This window comes from Schistocerca nitens, chromosome 3, assembly GCF_023898315.1.
Source record: "Schistocerca nitens isolate TAMUIC-IGC-003100 chromosome 3, iqSchNite1.1, whole genome shotgun sequence".
Taxonomy (NCBI): Eukaryota; Metazoa; Arthropoda; class Insecta; order Orthoptera; family Acrididae; genus Schistocerca; species Schistocerca nitens.
The window spans coordinates 631,647,345-631,668,215 of record NC_064616.1 but is presented as its reverse complement, the minus strand read 5'-3'; the positions used below and the strand labels follow the sequence as shown (position 1 = coordinate 631,668,215).

General features: G+C 39.0%; 1 protein-coding gene across 3 annotated transcripts in view; it reads left to right on the top strand.

Moving 5' to 3' along the window:
- LOC126248573 (ATP-dependent helicase brm) overlaps window positions 1-20,871 on the top strand; it is a 456,856-nt gene that overhangs the window by 228,075 nt on the left and 207,910 nt on the right. For all 3 annotated transcript variants that reach the window (XM_049949677.1, XM_049949678.1, XM_049949676.1), the window contains 4 exons: window positions 8,646-8,831; window positions 8,934-9,060; window positions 9,258-9,339; window positions 10,070-10,227. In XM_049949677.1, the coding sequence (XP_049805634.1) occupies window positions 8,646-8,831; window positions 8,934-9,060; window positions 9,258-9,339; window positions 10,070-10,227 (553 nt within the window). The remainder of the gene's footprint in view (window positions 1-8,645; window positions 8,832-8,933; window positions 9,061-9,257; window positions 9,340-10,069; window positions 10,228-20,871) is intronic.

The window sequence follows — 20,871 nt, the reverse complement described above, 5'->3', positions numbered from 1 at the left end:
AGAATAACTTTCCACGATGAAATTGGATTCGTCAGAGGATATCATTCTAGATCACTGTTGCTGACCCCAATCAGCATGCTGCCTACACCAACAAACTCTTTCTCAGCAATAGCATAGTTGAATTGGGATGCATTTGAGAGGCTTCCGAGTATAACAACGAGCATGATTTAATCACAATGACATGGTTCTGGCAGAGACGCATATACCAGTAGTGGTTGAAAGAGCTGCAGTGATCAGTCTAGGAGTGAGATGTCTGTTTCTTTTCGTCACTAGGGCTACGTATCAATCCTCTTGAAGCTTGGTGGTCCATCTACGATCACCAGTACGTTTTCACATAGCATTTCCACCTTCAGCCTTTTCCATGATCTTAAGCATTCAAATGATGTCATGTAGACATATAGCTGTACCAGACATGATGTTGCACTAATCGGTTCCACAACATCCTTTGTCAGACACTGTAGTGCATGAACTGTCAGATGCCCACAGAGCTTCTCTACAGTGACCACATCCCACCTTCCAAATGTCTTTTTATTACCATTGGTCAGTTGTTCCACAGCAATTGTCAGTTGTACCGTAGCACTTGGCAGTTGTTCCTCAGCAAACGTCAGTTGTTACTTAGGCATTGTCAAACCGTGTATAATTCAGTATACTAGTACCTAAGAAGCCATGGGTATGTCAACCTTAAATACACTGAAGTGCCAAAGAAACTGGTATAGGCATGCATATTCAAATAAAGAATATGGCGCTGCAATTTGCAATGCCTAAATAAGACATTAGTTATGAACTGTTGATTAAAACTGAAGAAACTGCAAAAAGGTGGAAATTTAAGGAGATGGGACCTGGATAAACTGACTAATCCAGAGGTTGTACAGAGTTTCAGGGAGAGCATACGGCAACAATTGACAGGAATGGGGGAAAGAAATACAGTAGAAGAAGAATGGGTAGCTCTGAGGGATGAAGTAGGGAAGGCAGCAGAGGATCAAGTAGGTAAAAAGGCGAGGGCTAATAGAAATCCTTGGGTAGCAGAAGAAATATTGAATTTAATTGATGAAAGAAGAAAATATAAAAATTCAGTAAATGAAGCAGGCAAAAAAGAATACAGACATCTCAAAAATGAGATCGACAGGAAGTGCAAAATGGCTAAGCAGGGATGGATAGAGGACAAATCTAAGGATGTAGAGGCTTACTTCACTAGGGGCAAGATAGATACTACCTACAGGAAAATTAAAGAGACCTTTGGAGAAAAGAGAGCCATTTGTATGAATATCAAGAGCTCAGATGGAAACCCAGTACTAAGCAAAGGAGGGAAATCAGAAAGGTGAAAGGAGTATATAGAGGCTCTATACAAGGACGATGTACTTGAGGACAATATTATGGAAATGGAAGAGGATGTAGATGAAGATGAAATGGGAGATATGATACTGCGTGAAGAGTGTGACAGAGCACTGAGAGACCTGCATCGAAACAAGGCCCCAGGAGTAGACAACATTCCATTAGAACTACTGACGGCATTGGGAGAGCCAGTCCTGACAAAACTCTACCATCTGGTGAGCAAGATGTATGAGACAGGTGAAATACTCTCAGACTTCAAGAAGAATATAATAATTCAAATCCCAAAGAAAGCAGGTGTTGACAGATGTGAAAATTACCGAACTATCAGTTTAATAAGTCACAGTTGCAAAATACTAACGCGAATTCTTTACAGACGAATGGAAAAACTGGTAGAAGCCGATCAGGGAAGATCAGTTTGGATTCCATAGAAACGTTGGAACACGTGAGGCAATACTGACCTTACGACTAATCTTAGAAGAAAGATTAAGGAAGGGCACACCTACGTTTCTAGCATTTGTAGATTTAGAGAAAGCTTTTGACAGTGTTGACTGGAATACTTGCTTTCAAATTCTGAAGGTGGCAGAGGTAAAATACAGGGAGCGAAAGGCTATTTACAATTTGTACAGAAACCAGATGGCTGTTATAAGAGTCGAGGGGCATCGAAGGGAAGCAGTGGTTGGGAAGGGAGTGAGACAGGGTTGTAGCCTCTCCCTGATGTTATTCAATCTGTATATTGAGCAAGCAGTAAAGGAAACAAAAGAAGAATTCGGAGTAGGTATTAAAATCCAAGGAGAAGAAATAAAAACTGAGGTCCGCCGATGACATTGTAATTCTGTCAGAGACAGCAAAGGACTTGGAAGAGCAGTTGAATGGAATGGACAGTGTCTTGAAAGGGGGATATAAGATGAACATCAAAAAAAGCAAAACGAGGATAATGGAATGTAGTCGAATTAAGTCGGGTGATGCTGAGGGTATTAGATTAGGAAATGAGACACTTAAAGTTGTAAAGGAGTTTTGCTATCTGAGGTGCAAAATAACTGATGATGGTCGAAGTAGAGAGGATATAAAGTGTAGAATGGCAATGGCAAGGAAAGCGTTTCTGAAGAAGAGAAATTTGTTAACGTCGAGTATTGATTTAAATGCCAGGAAGTCGTTTCTGAAAGTATTTGTATGGAGTGTAGCCATGTATGGAAGTGAAACATGGATGATAAATAGTTTGGACAAGAAGAGAATAGAAGCTTTCGAAATGTGGTGCTACAGAAGAATGCTGAAGATTAGATGGGTAGATCACATCACTAATGAGGAGGTATTGAATAGAATTGGGGAGAAGAGGAGTTTGTGGCACAACTTGACAAGAAGAAGGGACCGGTTGGTAGGACATATTCTGAGGCATCAGGGGATCACAAATTTAGCATTGGAGGGCAGTGTGGAGGGTAAAAATCGTAGAGGGATACCAAGAGATGAATACACTAAGCAGATTTAGAAGGATGTAGGTTGCAGTAAGTACTGGGAGAGGAAGAAGCTTGCACAGGAGAGAGTAGCATGGAGAGCTGCATCAAACCAGTCTCAGGACTGAAGACCACAACAACAACAATAGGAGACAACAAGTGTCTGAAGCAGTTGTTAAATTGGTTACTGCTGCTACAGTGGCAGGTTATCAAGTTTTAAGTGAGTTTGAATGTGGTGTTATAGATGGCGCACAAGCAGTGGGGCACAGTATCTCTGGGGTAGCAATGAAGTGGGGATTTTCCCGTATGAACGTTTCATGAGCGTACCGTGAATATCAGGAATCTGGTCAAACATAAAATCTCTGACATTTTTGCAGCCGGAAAAAGATCCTCCAAGAACAGGACCAATGACGACTGAAGAGAATCGTTCAACATGACAGAAGTGCAATCCTTCCGCAAGTTGCTGCATATTTCGATGCTGAGCCATCAACAAGTGTCAGCCTGCAAACCATTCAATGAAACATCATCAATATGGTCTTTCAGAACCGAAGGCCCACTCATATATCCTTCATGACTGCACGACACAAAGCTTTACGCCTCCCCTTAGCCCGTCAACACTGACATTGGACTGTCAATGACTGGTAACCTGTTGCCTGGTTGGACAAGTCTCTCTTAAAATTGCATAGAACGGATGGACATATACAGGTATGGAGACAACCTCATGAATCCATCGACCCTGTATGCCAGCAGGGGACTGTTCAAGCTGGTGGACTCTATGCAATGGCGTGGGGCGTGTGCAGTTGGATTGTTATGGGACCCTTGATACATCTAGATACGACTCTGACAGGTGATATGTACAGACCCCACATACCCAGAATTGCTACAGAGTGGCTCCAGGAACACTCTTCTGAGTGTAAACAGTTCCGCTGCTCGCCAAACTCCCCAGACATGAACATTATTGAGCAAATCTGGGATGCCTTGCAACATGCTGTTCAAAAGAGATCTCCACCCCCTCGTACTCTTACAGATTTATGGACAGCCCTGCGTGATTCATGGAGTCAGTTCCTGCCAGCACTACTTCAGACATTAGTCGAGTCCATGCCAGGTTGTGTTGCGGCACTTCTGGGCGTTCACAGGGGCCCTGCACGGTATTGGGCAGGTGTACCAGTTTTTTTTGGCTCTTCAGTGTACATCCAGACTCACTAGATGGTGAAGTAGTGCAAAAGATGTAAGTTTGATGTATGTTCCCTGGCTGCAAAGGTGACTAAGTCCAAATCACCCCTACAGAATACAAAATACTGCATAATGTGAAGAGTCTATTGCTTACATGAAGTCCATGTTTGGCAAAAATTCCAGAGTCCAGCAAGCGTGCCTGATGCTCTAAGTCTAACTATGAGACTACATGGCAATCAAATTATATATATAGCATGATCTTTTTTCAATGGGTCAGAAGGCTCTGTGTTAGAATACTCACCTAACATGTAGGAGGACTGGGCTCAATTCCTGGCAATGGTAAGTTCTTAAACAAAGGCGCATGGTCCATGAGCATTTCCATGAAGCGTAAAAGTGTAAGATGAAGTGAAGTAAATTTGTACTTCTCTTTTTAAAATTAAACAGTCTTTATTAACTCTCTCTTACAAAAGATCAGTAATTAAGGATTTATATTTGCACTGAAAACTGGATTTTTGTGTGAAATATGTAATCAGAAATAAGATGATCAGCATTTTTCCTAAAAATGTAATTAGAAATGTGTTAATTATCATAAACTTCTAAGTCCAGTGGTGACGCAAAAATGTCTAAGTCCAACTATGCTGTGATCTGTTCAAAAATGGAGTTCTGCTTCCTGTCTCACACTGCAATTTTACAAAGTCCTGAGGTCGAATCTGTACTTCTACCCACACGTTGTGTCCTCCTTTAACAGCGAAAATGATTAGACCCTCAGGTGCTTGACACACTACCTTAAATATAATCTTGCTTCCTCCCCACTACTGACTTGCATCAACTGACCAGTGTAAAATTTAGAGATAGGCCATTTCTTACACTTAGGTAATCATTATTGCAACAGTTTTTTCATCTTTTCGTGCTGATTATTTTGTGATTTCACAATTGGTTCTATATCTGCTACTCTCTCAGTCAAAAATGGTGAATGTAGCAGTTTATCAAAAATGCATCAAAGAAAACATATCTAAATATTACTCTATTCATTAATATGACAAGCCACTTTGAAGTGGATTTTTATACATTTTTCATTGGTACTGTCAGACTCTGCCTATTCCACACCATTAGTGAATTCAAGTCAATATTTTTAATCACCATTTCAATTAAATGATAATCCTATAACTACAATTCATCTTCATAGGAAGATAGGTAATGTGTATGTTTACATCATGCTGTCATCTTACTATGTGTATATGTCTGAGTTACGACATTATTGCTGAAGTTGCATTTTTATTACTTTTAATTCATGTTGTAGCATCTAGCATCTGAATCGTGCAACCGCTGAGATATTTTGGTTGTATGTAGCTGCTGAAAGTAGTTATAGCTTGACATAGTCCGTGTCTTTGTATCTATAGGGATGTAACCACAATTAAAGTTTTATTAATTAGTATAATGTTGCAGTCATTGTAAAGACTGTTGAAAAGTGTTGGTGAGCTTAAGTTCATTGATACAAATAAAAATACATGCTTAGATTTTTCATAGCATTAATGGATCATACATAAGTTGATTCTTCAAACAATGGAAAATCTGGGATGGAGTAACAGAAATATGGAAAGGATATAGTGCTACTCACCAATTAGAGGAGGCAGTGAGACACAGAACGGCACAGTGAAAAAGACACACACACACGCGCACACACACAAACACACACACACACACACACACACACACACACACACACACACACACACACACACACACACACACACACGGCCACTATCATCTCAGGGTGCAGACGTTCAACAGTAGGGACTAGTGAAAGTTGATGCCAGAGGGGGTTATGAGAATGAAAGGTATGTTTCAGGAAGTGTTCCCACCTGTGCAATTCGGAAAAGCTGGTGCTGGTGGAAGAAATTCAGTTTGCACAGGCTTTGAAGCAGTTGTTAAAGTGATAGACTTATTGGGTGACATTCTCAGCAACTGGGTGGTCCATCTGTCTCTTGGCCACATCATTGTGGTGGTCATTCATGCAGACAGACAACCTGTTAATTGTCATGCCCACATAGAATGTGCACAGTGGTTGCAGCTAAGTTGGTTTATTACATGGCTGCTTTCACAGATATCCTGTGATGGGGTAGGAGATGCCTATGGCAAGTTTGGAGTAGGTAGTGATTGGAAAATGTATGGGACAGGCTTTGCATCAAGGTATACAAGGTGTATGAGAAAATCAATGAGACTGATTTTTATCTATCAAAGTTTTTATTTTTTTCAGATAACGATATTGTCCCCTTCAAAATAGTTCACTTCGGCAGCTGTACATCAGTGAAGTTATCGTTCCCAGTTTTGGTAGGAGCACTGAAAGGCTTTCATCTGGTAGGGCTTTTGACATGTCATTCACATTCTCTTGAATGTTCTCCAGAGTCCCAAAATGGCGCCCTTTTGAGACATTTGTCAATTTCGAGAAAAAGAAAAAAAATCACATGGACTCAGATCAGGTGAGTAGGACAACTTGACCCTTTCAAGGACATCTTTGTAAAACACTTGGTTGACAATTTGTCCTGGAGGAAAAATTTCTTTATGCACGACACACATTCGACATTTTTGTCAGTTTCTGGAATTAACGGTCTCCTTGAATGAGGTTTATCTTCAGTGTGTTATTGGCATTCCAAACATGAATTGTGCCAGGAAAAATCTTGTGCTCATGATAAGGAATGTTCCCCATAATCCTGTCTCAACTTTTCAGAGGTCACACTCATGGGTTCCCCAAGTTGAACACAAAACTTGATGGCATAATGCTGCTGTACAATTTTTATAACACACAACAAAATCACAACTTCACTAATGGCACCCTCAAAAATCATGTGATGGCCATACAAAGCTGAAATTCAGACTGAGTATCTAAAAGGGATGAAGACACTGGTGTACACAAGTAAAACAACAGAGCTTTGCCAGATTGCTCACAGTGTTGTTAGTCTCATTACTTTCTTACACACCTCATATAGCAGTATATGAGGAAAGGTGTTGCGAGTAGACACAGACAAGGATATGGCATAGTTGGTTGTATGCGAGAATACTACTGTGGGTGAGGTAAAGAGGATTTCTCATTTCAGAGCATGACGAGAAGCAGTCGAGAACTTGGTAGAGAATGTGTATCACGTATTCCAGTCCAGGGTGGTACTGAGTCTTGAGGTGGGTGCTGTTTTGGCACTGGACAGTAGGACAGCGGGTATTTGGGGGGATAGTGACTGATGGGGAGGGGGGGGGGGGGGGGTCGACAGGGCCATGCAGATCAGTTTCCAGACAGGGTGGGGTGATAATTTCAGTCTTTGAAGTCCTCAGTGAGACCCTTGGTATTTTGGAAAAGGACTGCTCATCACTACAGATGTGACAACCACTGTTGGCTAAACTGTATGGGAGGGACTTCTAATGTGGAAAGGGTGACAGCTGTTGAAGTGTGGTGGTACTGTTGGTGGATGGAGGTGCTGATGTAGCTGTCCTTGAGGTGGAGGTCTACATCGAGGAAAGTGGCTTGTTGACGTGATGCCTAAGCCTAATTTACCTTTATATAATGGTCAGTGTGCAATTATTTGTCAACAGAATGTTAAACTGTAACCTTTTTTCATTCCTTATTCATCTATCATGATCTGCAACTAAATACTACTGTTATATACTGTTTTATAATTTGTAGTGAGATAGATTTCTACAACAATTACTTTACTTCTTGAAAGTGTCTATTAAAGATCTGTGTATTGTTTGATTATAATACAGTTGCATAAAAGATGATGGAAGGAGGTGTGGGACACATTTTAAACTTACTTATGGTAATGCATATCATTGCAGTAATATATGCAAGGTGAAACATGTAAATTACACAGCTCAAACATTTTGTAAATGATTTTGGATATCAAAACAAAGTTTTCGGCGAATGATACTATGTGAAATGGCAAATAATGTACTGTATTGGTAACACTTAAATATTTTTTATTTACTGATATAGTAAATAAACAATAGTTATATAAAAACTGTACCCTATGTATTTTTAAACATAATTCGACACCTCTTTAAAGGAAGAATTTTATAAAAAAAGATTTGGAGTGAAATCATAACAAGCTCGGTCATTATCTAAATACTAATGCAAGGCTGATAGCAGGATGCTGTCTCTCCTTTCTGAATGTATAAAAGTCATTAAGAATTCATCATTTCCTGCTTCGGAAGGAGCCGCTTTCAGCATTGTTGTTCACGTTTACTGGAGGAGTGACAGCATCTTGCCACCAGCCTTGGCACTTTTATTTAAACAATTACTATTAAAAAATTGCTTCAGTATCACAGTAGGGAAAAAGGAGCAAGTGTTAACAATACAGCAAGTTACTTTCCCCCTCTGAGTGCTATCATTTTCTGGAATCTGTGTTCAGTTCATGAAATATTCAGAGCATGTAAGTTATATGGTGCACCGTGTATATGTGTTCCAGTACACCATATCCTATGCATGAAATCTAGCACTTAGTCTTAACCCACAATATACACTTCTTGCTTGATTTTTGTTCATGTATTGTATCTCCTGGAGGAGAAATGAAAAAATGAAAGTATATTACCAAGTAGAATTTATAGTATGTGATTTTATCTTTAATTCTGTCATGTTTCAAAGTCTGAAATTAGATACAGAAACTTTCATGAATCTGTTAGCACTGATGGTTCCTGGTTTGACAGGAAAACAGCTCAGTGGAGAAGAAGCTCCTTTAGAAAGCCAACTTCAGGTGTGGTTGGAGGCACATCCAGGCTGGGAAGCTGTGCCACAAGATGATGATGAGGAGGATGAAGAAGATGGAGATGAAGAAGATGATGATGACGAAGACAACTCTGATGATTCAGATGATGAAGACCAAGAATTTTCTGGTGAGTTTCATGAAAGACAAATATTTTTTAAACATTCCACTTAACAGTAAGGTGTCCATACCATGATTTTGCAACTAAAACTGTAAAAAAATCTCCTTTTAGCCAACAGTAAAGATGACAGTTCTGATCCTACTAAATCAGATGCAGATAAAGCAAGGGAAGTAATAAAGAAAGCTAAAGTTGAGGATGATGAATACAAATCATCAACAGAAGAACAGACTTACTACAGGTGAGACATTTAGCACTTCAAAATTTTTGTATTTCTAATCATTTTTTGTGATCATTTTCATTTAAAAGTCTTACCAGTAGTAATGACAAGTTTCTAGTACACCATGCAGAAAGAATATCTATCTGTCTCTTGTACGTCAAATATAATATTAATCTTAAACTGACCGCATTTTAGGACATTTATGAACTGTGTTTCAGCATTGCCCACACCATCAATGAAATTGTGACTGAACAGGCAACTATTTTAGTTAATGGAAAACTGAAGGAATATCAGATAAAAGTGAGTACTGTTGCAAAAGATACAAATTTATAATTTTCTTGTTATCTTTGTTTCTTTCTAGAAGTTATTTCTAGAAGTTCCTAACACAATAGTATCTTTGTTTTGGCATAAAATGTCAATCTCACAACATTTTTGCAGAAAATAGCCAAATTTTTCCTGTAATATATTAACTAGAGTATAATCTGTATAGCAAAAAGTAGGAATAATTATAGATAGTATTCCCTGTAAGACATACACAATTTAATAATTACATTGCTAGTTTTTAAGATATGTTAGCTGGTTTAAGCATTTTCCCTAAACCCCAGATGGATTTTTAATCATTTATAAATGAAAGATCTTTAATATCAATGTACTTCACAAATTTTTGCTTTAACTTAATGCAACATCATAGAATGACATGTAAAATGCTGGAATTATGATCTCAGTAACAAACTGTAGTCTTTTCAATTCATGGTTATAGCATTATCACATCAAATAAAAGTCTGTGTAAAAATTGATCCAACCTGCACATAATGTCCAAAATTTTAACCTTTCTTTGTATTTTTAAGGACTTTGTATTTTTACAGTTGTAAGGGTAAAAATATAGTCATCATTTGCTAATTATTTTGAGTTGACATCAAGCACTTCATTAGATGATTCAAAATCAAAATGTCATAAAATAGCTTGTCAGTACTTTGTCTTTCTGATGACAGTGTTACACAGTCCTTTAATGTTTTTTCATACTCACCAGGGACTGGAGTGGCTGGTGTCTCTGTACAACAACAATTTGAATGGAATTCTTGCAGATGAGATGGGTCTTGGAAAAACTATTCAGACAATTGCACTTATCACCTACCTAATGGAACGCAAGAAAGTCAATGGGCCATTTTTGATTATTGTCCCGTTGTCGTAAGTTGTTTTAAACTTGTTCCTCCTTAATAATGAGTTCTCAAAGTGTCATTTATTAAGCAATAATTTTACATTGATTTGCTGCTGAAAAAGTGTAAACTTCTATTACAATTCTTTATAAACATTTTAGTGTAAGGTTTTTCAGTGTTAGAAGAGGGGTTGATAAAGCTTAAAATTCCATTACTCTTGATAGAAGATGCTCTACGTTGATTGTGTAAACAAGCTAAAACTTTATGCCATTCAAGGTTTAACTTTGGATACTTCCTTTTCCCTGACAGTACCATATCAGTTGAGCCATCCAAACACTGGTTAACGCAGAAATCCAACTTATCACTGACTGTTTCCCATTTCTCTAATGTTTATCAACAACTTAGACTCCTGGTTGGCACACAGTTTTAATTTGTCGAAATAAGCAATCACATGGACAAATTCATGGAACAAACAAATATTCATTGAGAAAGGAAGTAAACTCAATTAATTATTAGTGTGACATTATTTCAGGAATCCCTAAATTAGTTTAATGGGATTGAAGTTTTTTGTGATGATGTCCATTTTAAAACATTTTTGCTATTGTTGCCATGTCAGATTAGAATAAAATGACTGACAGAATGCCCATGGGCTCTTCACTATCTCGAGATGTATCTAACTTCTTTATGAATAATGTTGAAGAACACACCTTGAATTTTGGTTGTATTCGTCCATCTTCATATGATCCTGAAGTAATGCTCTCTGGCACCCAGTTCACTATCAGGCTGGAGGCAAAAGGAAAACCAGTTGGACAGCTTTGTCACTTTGTATATCACAAGGTGACACACATTCACTTAAATCTTGATGTGCAGAGCTTGTATCACCCAATCCAGAAGAGAGGGGTTTTAAATACATGAAATAGATTGATGCACAGAGCTACAACTATTCATGACAAGGACTGCCACAATAACTTGCTGCTAGAAGGGGAGCAAGTTCTCTCTCTCAGGATCTGATGCAGTCAAGTTCCCGTTCACTATTGAATGGGTTTAGTTGATTTTCTATTCTTCAATCACACATCTCAGTATCTGCAATTTTGGCATTCATATGATTGTCAAAAGGAGGAATCATATTACAGTACCAACTGAGAAACTCAGCAGTGCCTAGGTATTGACCATGTTTACCCAAGATGAGGTTTTACCCAAAGTTCATCATTTGAAAAACACGAGGTTGTCTTATATTCACAAATTAAACTATTGCTGCTGAGGGATGAGTCCTATGTTGCTTAGTAGGTTGATACAGTGGCCATCTGAAACTGGGCCGAGATGCTGGAGTTGGCGCTCACGTGTGCATGAGGTGTGCATGCTTGTGTATATGAATGGTGTATGTTTCTCTTTTGCTGATGAAGGCTGTGGCTAAAAGCATTATGGAAGTGTCTTTTAATCGTGCATGTCTGCAACTTAACATGTCTTCTTTATGGTAAGTAACAATGTGTCTTTTCCTACATTGTTGATGTTCGTACCTGGAGTTTTCATCGTTTTGTCTTGGTATATCCTTTGACACTACTTGGAGACATAGTATTCTCGTGCAGCTCGCAATTGCGGCTTTCGTGGCATGGCCACACCCTATCTTCATACAATCTTTCCTACCTCGGCAATTTGTTAGATCACACGTTGGTTCCATGCTCTCAACTTGTTTTGAACAAGAGAATGGTGTCCCTCAGGGCAGTGTTTTAGGTGTTAGCCCCTTTGCCATAGCCATAAACAGTATCATGTCTACAGTACAGAGTCCCTTAGAATTCTGCTTATTTGTGGATGGCTTTGCTGTTTGTTTCTTTCTCCTCCAATCTTCTAAAAACAGCTCGTCATTTGCAACTTACTGTGCAGGGTTAGAGGAGTGTGCTACAAAGATGGGTTTTCAGTTTTCCGCAGACAAAGTGTTAAGAGTGTGTGTGTGTGTGGGGGGGGGGGGCCCTCCCTCACACACACACACACACACACACACACACACACACACACACTCTTAACACTTTATCTGCGGAAAATAATTCTTCATTGAAGACAGTCAAGTCTTGAGGCGCTTGGAACTTGAGGTCACAATCAGGGAAAACAACAGTGCAACCAACGGAGTCCTCAGTTTCAGAGGTCCTCAGGTTCCCCAGACTTAGCACAGAGTTTGGAGTCAAAAATGAGACCCAGAAACCACACCGAGTCTTTACAATGTAGAATGGTATCCCTCTCCTGCAAGTCCAGTAAAGTAGAAATATGACAAGAATGATTAAAATGAACACACACGCTTACGCTTGTTTTGAACAAAAGAATGGTGTCCCTCAGGGCACGCACACATGTGCACACACACACACACACACACACACACACACACACACACACACACACACACACATACACTCTTAACACTTTATCTGCGGAAAACTGAAAACCCATCTTTGTAGCACACTCCTGTAACCCTGCACAGTAAGTTGCAAATGACGAGCTGTTGTTAGAAGATTGGAGGAGAAAGGAAAAAACAGCAAAGCCATCCACAAATAAGTAGAATTGTAAGGGACTCTGTACTGTAGACATGATACTGTTTATGGCTATGGCAAAGGGGCTAACACCTAAAACACTGCCCTGAGGGACACCATTCTCTTGTTAAAAACAAGCGTGAGCGTGTGTGTTCATTTTAATCATTTTTGTCATATTTTTAATTTACTGGACTTGCAGGTGAGGGATACCATTCTACATTGTAAAGACTCGGTGAGGTTTCTGGGTCTCATTTTTGACTCCAAACTCTGTGCTAAGTCTGGGGAACCCCTGCTTACCATCTGATGGAAGCTCCTCATGCTGCATCAGACATGTAAGTTCCTCACAGCTCTGAATTCATGTGCATACCATACTGGTGCTCATCCACCTCTGAAACTGGGGACTCCGTTGGTTCCACTGTTGTTTTCCCTGATTGTGACCTCAAGTTCCAAGCACCTCAAGACTTGACTGCCTTCGATGAAGTTACTACACCTGAGAGACGTGAAAGCCAGAACCCAGAAGGCACTTAATATTGTGAAGTGCTTTACTGAATATTGTGAAGTGCTTTAGCCACAGATCTTGGGTAGCAGACAGGATGCATTTGCTCCAGTTTTATAAAGCTCTCATGTGTTCGCGGCTAAACTATGGGTGCACAGTGTATAGATTAGTGAGGCCTTTCTACCTGAGGCTTATTGACACTATCCAGCTGGCCACTGGTGCATACAGGATCAGCCCCATACCCAGTCTCTGTGCTAAGGCTGGGGAATCGCTGCTTGCCATCTGATGGAAGCTCCTCATGCTGCATCGGACATGTAAGTTCCTCACAGCTCCGAATTCATGTACATACCATACTGGTGCTTGTCCACCTCTGAAACTGAGGACTCCGTTGGTTGCACTGTTGTTTTCCCTGATTGTGACCTCAAGTTCCAAGCGCCTCAAGACTTGACTGTCTTCGATGAAGAATTATATGCAATCTTGCAGGCACTGGAGCATATGAGATGTGCTTCGAGTGCAAAATTCCTTGTTTGTTCTGATTCTCTGAGTGCCATTCACTCTCTCTCTCTCTCTCTATAACACTTGTACCCAGCAGATAAAGTGGTCCAAATATCCAGGATGTGCTTCTCTAACTACAACGGCTGGGGAAGGAAGCAGTTTTTTGCTGGGTACCAGGGCACATGTGTATTGCAGGGAATGAAAGGAGGGATGTAGCAGATAAGGAGGCATGTCATGATCCTCAGTTATTTCAGTGTGCAATCACCCTGCATGCTATCATCTTGCTGTTTAGGTATAGAGTCATGCATCGATGGGAAGACAAGTGGCTGGAATTGACAGATAATAATCTGTGTCTAGTAAAGCACACTGTGTGGTCATGATGTACCTCCTTTCAGTCACAAACACAGGATGAGGTCGTCCTTACTTGCCTTTGCACAGGCCACAGTTCTCTGACACATGGCTTCTTGCTCCAGTGAGATGACCCTTCAGCATGTGGTGCTTGTGGCAGAAGGTCGCTGTGGCCACTTTCAATAGGCTGTGTTTTGTTTTCAGACTAGAGGGCAGTGGCAGATCTGGCAGATTTGGCAGCAGATCTGCTCTCTATTTTAAGTAGCATTGAAATGAATGTGGTTAGAGTTTGAAGGTTTTGAAGTTTTATAATCTTGGGTCCAAAAGTTTTGGGAAATGTTCTTAATTTGTTAACAGGGTGACTTACTCACCCATAGTTTTTTTGTAAATGATCAATCAGTCACATATCCTGGTGCTCTTGTTTTAGCTCCTCTGTCATTTTACTTCTGTTTTCATCCCAGGTGTAGCACCTTTTCACTATATCTCCTTTATTTTATTGTGTGTGATATAGAGCGATTGTGTGGATCAATGCAAGTGAGGTAAGAGTCAGTGAGTGAGTGAGTGCGTGAGTGTGCCAATGTTTTTAGCACTTTTACTCACATTTTTATCTTTTAATAATTGTAAGGTTGCTGATAACCTTGCCATTCAGTGCCTGTACATCCCCATAGCAAAACAACAACAACAATCTCCTTACGTTTATCAACTATGCGTTGACCTCACTTAAATCTGTAATGAAGCTTTTTATCCTCAGAGCTGACTATTTTATGTTTGCTATTCAGTACTCCGCAGTGTTTTTCCTGTTACTATAACAACATCTTTTATATTAACTGATTTGAAAGTATTGGCCCTGTTAGTGGCTTGATCTTCAACATTGCCCACACGAGTAAGTTCCTAACTGTCTGCTCAAAGTAATTTTCAGACAAGACATTCAGAACAGTACCACATGGACCTCCACCTCTTCTGACAGTTTTAATCTCATGACGCTCCCATTACACAACTGGCAAATTGAAGCTTCCTCCTATTACAATAATGTGATAAGAAAATTTACTAGTAATATTCTCCAAGTTTTCTTTGAAGTGCTCTGCTGCTAAGCCTATTGAGGCAAGCAGTCTACAAAAACATCAAATTACCATGTTTGATCCATATGCAATTCTTACCTTTACCCAAATTATTTCAGTTGTAATTATGTTATAATCTTAGTAGATATCAGTGAGTTCTTTATGGTAATAAGTACACCTCCAATCCTTGTGATATACAGATCAATTCAAAATTCATGTCCAATAGGACAAATAGGGTGAACCAGAACTCCAAAGACTAACTTTAGTAGCTGGTAGGATGGACCAAAACAAGAAAAAAAAAAAAAAAAAAAAAAAGCCCAGTAAACATGGGCTCTAAAATGTGTAACGTACAAGCTATGAGCACTGCTTCATCTGTGCCACTGTGAAACACATCCCATCTACTGAACAAGTGCTCATAGCTCTTAAGGTATGCACTTTAGAGCCCATGTTTACTAGACTTCTGTTCTTGTTTTGGTCCAAACTGAAAGTTTGTTGATGGAGTTGTGGTTCACCCTATTTGTCCTATGGTACATGACTTTTGAGTCACCCTTTATATTCCACTCTGAATTTAGTATATTGTTTATATTTCAGCCAATTTTCTCTTCCTATTACTTTGTGGGAATCATTCCCTTTCATAAGCAATACTAATTCTGGAGCTTTACTATGGATGCTCCTGCAGTTTAATGAGGCCACATTAATCATTACTTTTTCTGTTCTGCAAGAATGTAAGTTCTCCTTCAGTAGTAATGTGGACAATCTTTTTCCAATTACAGTATATAATTCAACATTGACCATATTGAGGGTTTCTAGCCATAGCAAAATAGGGTCCTGGGAAGAAAAGGCAGAGGACCTATTTTGTGACTGCTTAAGAAGATAAAAGAGATGTTGTACCAGGTGTACACTAAAATTGCAATACTTTTAACAGTATATACCTAAAACTGCAGCAGCAGTCAAATTGTCCACAGTGGCAGAGCTGCCCTTTTTTTCATTTTAACACATTGACAAGTACAAAAGCAAACTTTTTTAATGAGAACATTCAAACCGATGTTGTAAATTATTTTCATTCTTAGTAATCATCTTTATTTGTGATTGAACTGATTTTGGGATAAGTGTATAATAGAAATTAAAGTAAGTTTTCTTGTTCTCACATTTCAACACTGCATTGTTGTCTTGCTGTTATGTCATAATTATTTGACCCATTGCTGGTTGCAGGAAATACTCTTTGGCACCTATTTTTCATATGGGTTGTCTTAGTTTCTGATGAGATGCTGCAGATACTGCCCATGACTGATGACTTTCCCTGTAACTGATCTGTAAAGAAATCATGCATTTATTCTGACAAAATCATGTTTATTGTATAACACTTACACTTACCATCTCTGCAGAGGCACTTTCACTGAATATTTTATGGCCACATCATCTAGTACATCCACTCAATATTTCATATAGTTGTGGCATTCTACAGTTTATGGAAGAAATTTCAAATTGCTATGTATGTGTACACTTGAATGAAGTGTACTGAGAATGAGAACATTTCTGTTTTTCTTGTCTTGATACACTGACAAGGTTTTGTCCTGGTGACACATCACAGTTGTTTTATAGTGCTGCTTTTGGGACTCTTATTGATTTTGGTATCACTCTTCTCAAATGGTTCTCTGTACCCACTAGGCTTGTACCATTACTCTTCAGTATTTCACTGAATAAGGTGGCACAGTGATTAGGATGGTGGACTTGCAATTGGAAGTGCAATAGTTCAAATCCCCATCCAGCCATACAGATTTAGGTTTTCCATGATTTCCCTAACTTGTTCAAGGCAAACGTTGGATGGTTTCTTTGAAAGGACATGGCCAATTTGCTTTCCCATTCTTCCCTAATCCGAGCTTGTGCTCCATCTCCATTGACCTCGTAGTCGATGGGATGTTAAATACTCATTTTTCTTCTTTCCTTCTTCAGTATTTGAGTCAGGTGCATAGATATGAAAAAATTGTCTCTTGTCAAATTCCTGGTGTTTAAGGAATGGTGCCACAATTTTCATTACAATGTATGTGGAAAGGGTTTGATTCTCTGGTTGATGTTAATCCTTTCCTATGTATGAAGATCCATTGAACAGATATTAGGAATCTACCTCTGGTGCTAACCAAAATTTAATGTAAAATTTATATATCTTACTAACCAAGCATTGTGTGACTCTGCATCTATCCTTTGTGGGAAAGAGTTGTTCATCAGTTGTGATGTGTTGTCCTGAACTGTAAACCAAGGAACAATGAAATAATTCAAAATATGTGACACCAAAGCAAACTTGTCTGTTTTGAGTCTTATTGGCATTTGTTCCCTGATATCAAAGCATAAAAAATTCATATTGTCTCTAAAACTGTCGCGTGATATTGTGTTGTGAAAGAACTATGGTCATCAGTTTTCTGATCACAAGCTATCAATTTTGATTCCTGTGGTACAAAAAACATCCATTAATAAATCTTCTCAAAAAGAGAAACACACCCTTTGGTGTTTAGTGGGCTTCTGTCTGTGTGTGCAGTTTAGTGTGTTTTAAAATCATATCATCTATTAGCAGCCACCAAGAACTGACAGCACCTTGAACTGATGTTTTCCTTCACAAGTGGAACTGGTCCTTCTGTATGATGTGAAATGTTTTACTTTTATGGTTTTGCAGATGCATTCAAGATGATTTCCAAAATTTCCCATTCTGCCTTGTCTTCTCTGAATTCTGAACAACCCACAAAAAAGAAAGAAAGAAAGAAATATGATGAAGGTAACTGGCATCTACCTTCTCCTCCTTTGCCTTTTTGTATTGTATCAAATGTCATGCCTTTGATGGAGGAGTTTATCTTGCCACTGTAACAATTATTGATGTAACTTGTCCAGACACTGCTTTTACTGCATTCGACATTGTCTGGAATATACTCATCACTGCTATTTCTGTGTGTCTTTTAATTTCACCATCTTACTATTCATACTCTGAAACTTGCTGCAAATGTTCTAAATATTTAATTACTTCCTTGTCTAACTACTTATGAGCCAGTGTCAGTATCTCTCGTCATGGCTTACACACAACAGGCGTTTTAGGCATGGTGCAACACAATGATAAACTCAGAAGCTACAGCATACATTGTAACATCAAGTTGCAGCTATGTGCAATGCAACTGAGCATTTGCAGTACTCTCAGGGAATATCGGCATGTAAAGAAATATTAAGCCATCAAAATGATTGTTCCTACAGTGTTAGTAGTACAGTGTATAACACTGTTTGCACAGTCTAACTCTCCAAATTTAAAAATAGTTCAAGAAAGGGGAAATATTGTTGTTATGGGTAGACTTTTTCAAAATTGTCATTTTGATGTTTCCATAGTTCTAGTGTAAAGAATGTCTTGCCTTTAGGGTCGATGGAATTTACATGATTTCTCATTAGCGCAGAAGCAACTATATTCATCAATCAATCCCTACAGTTTCTGAAAATTATACAGAACACTAGTGGCACATTAAAAATTGTTATTTTCAAAAAAATCAGCAGTTACTGAGCATTGTGGTTCTAGTTTAAAGAAAGTCTTGGCCTTAGAATCCTTTCAAGGTACACTGTATCTTGTCAATGCAAAAGCAACCATATTGATCAGTGAGTCTCTACAGTTTCTCAATACTGTGAAGGAGACCAGTGACACATTAATAATTGTAATTTCAAAAAATATGTGCTGTTCTGAACACAACTTCACAAATAAACATAAAATTATGTGTCATGAAACAAAACATCTTGTTCCATGCTTAAACCTACCGAGCCTCAGCCATTAACGAGGTCATAGAGATCAGAATATGTGGCAGTAACATAAGCCAGGACAGTGGCTACGCATTGGTGTTGCGTGGAAGCAGGCTCCAATGATGATAGTCTCCAGAGGAATTTGCCAAGTTGTTTACTTTACAAAAGACACCACTAGCATCTGAGACATTGACACAATCTATGGGAGCATGACAACAGTTCCTGATTAAGACTATGGGGATTATCATCGAGAGCTAGAATTTTTATTGTTTTTTTGTGATGTCCTGAATTGTCATTTTCCATGATGTCCCACATTGTCATTTAATGAACAAAATATGAGCTTACAAAATATTGAACCAGATTTATAATTGGGCTCAACAGTTCCCAACTGATAAAACTCGTTACAATATTCTTAATGCGGTGAAACCTACAGATGTCAAAGTAATTTTGGGAGGACCACAAGGAAATGCTGTAAGTTTGTTACTACACACACAAAATTGTCTAAGGAACAAACTACTTTTCTAGTAACGAAAAATCATAGGAAATCTACCCGGTACAAGGTCTGTTCAAAAAATTCCGGAAATTTGTCCACAAAATTTTTGTACACTTATCTTTTACTTATTGTGCATGGTCTCCTTCTAAATACTCTCCTCCACAATTGATACACCGCTCCCAACACCATTTCCACTTCTGGAAGCAGTCTTGGTACACGTCTTGCTGGAATGCTCGAAATGCTGTCTGCAAATTTTCTTTTATCTCATCTATTGTTGCAAATCTTTGTTCTTCCAACATAGATTCAACTTTGGAAATAAAAAAAAAAAATCTGCAGGGCCAGGTCTGGAGGATATGGAGAATAAAACAGCACAGTTATTTCGTTTTTTTGTGCAATAGTCATGCTCCAACAGAGATGAATGTGCGGGTGCATTATTGTGATGCAAGAGCCATGAATTGTCTAGCCACATTTCGGGCCATTTCCTTCTCACATTTTCTTGCAGGCGTCGCAGCGTGTCCCAATAGTACCATTGAGTAACAGTTTGCTTGTGTTGCCAAATTCATTATGAACTAATGCTTTAAAGTCAAAGAAAACTATCAGCATGGCTTTGACATTTGACCTGAACTGACACAAGCGCACTCCCCCCCACCTTTTGTGTGTGTGTGTGTGTGTGTGTGTGTGTGTGTGTGTGTGTGTGTGTCTTGGAGAACATTTCCTAACCAATTGTGAAGATTGGACCTTGGTCTCAACATAATAACCATAGACCCATGTCTCATCACTAGTTATGATTCTTTTGAAGAACATCTCATTCTCATTTGTGCGATTCAAGAGCTCTTCACAGATTGCGAGGCGATGGTCTTTCTGAGCCGAGGATCAAACTTGCCGGCAACATGGTGCATTCCAAGATTCTGTGTCAGGATATGACATGATCCAACTGAAATGCTACATTCTTCAGCAATCTCTGGGACAGTCAGTCTTTGAGTGGCTTACACAGTTTCATTGATGTGCCTGACGTGATTGTCATCGGTAGATGCTGCAGGGGGTCCTGATCAAGGGTCATCTTTAACTTTTTAAACCTTGTGAACCATTCATAACACTAAGTATGGCTTAAGCACTCATCACTGTCGACTTCCTGAGTTTTACGCTAAATTTGAAGCAGACGCATTGCTGCTCTAACTCGGACATATTGAAATTTGCAAACTGTGCAACACAATGTTCTATTCAGTACAGTACTGAACAATAACTAACAGACACACAGCATTGCAACTTCTGGCAGCTACACATTATACACACTCATGTGCAGGGATGCCAACTGTATTCTGCTCTAACACACCATTGATGCAAAATTATGAATGTTCTCAAATTTGTGGAAGAGACCTTGTGTATACGTACAACATTAATGGAAATTCATGGATAGAAAAATGAGTAAAATAAATGAAAGGCAACTAATTATCTGTTGAGAACTAATGTGTGGCACACAGAAGCTCTCAATACAAAACTGGTA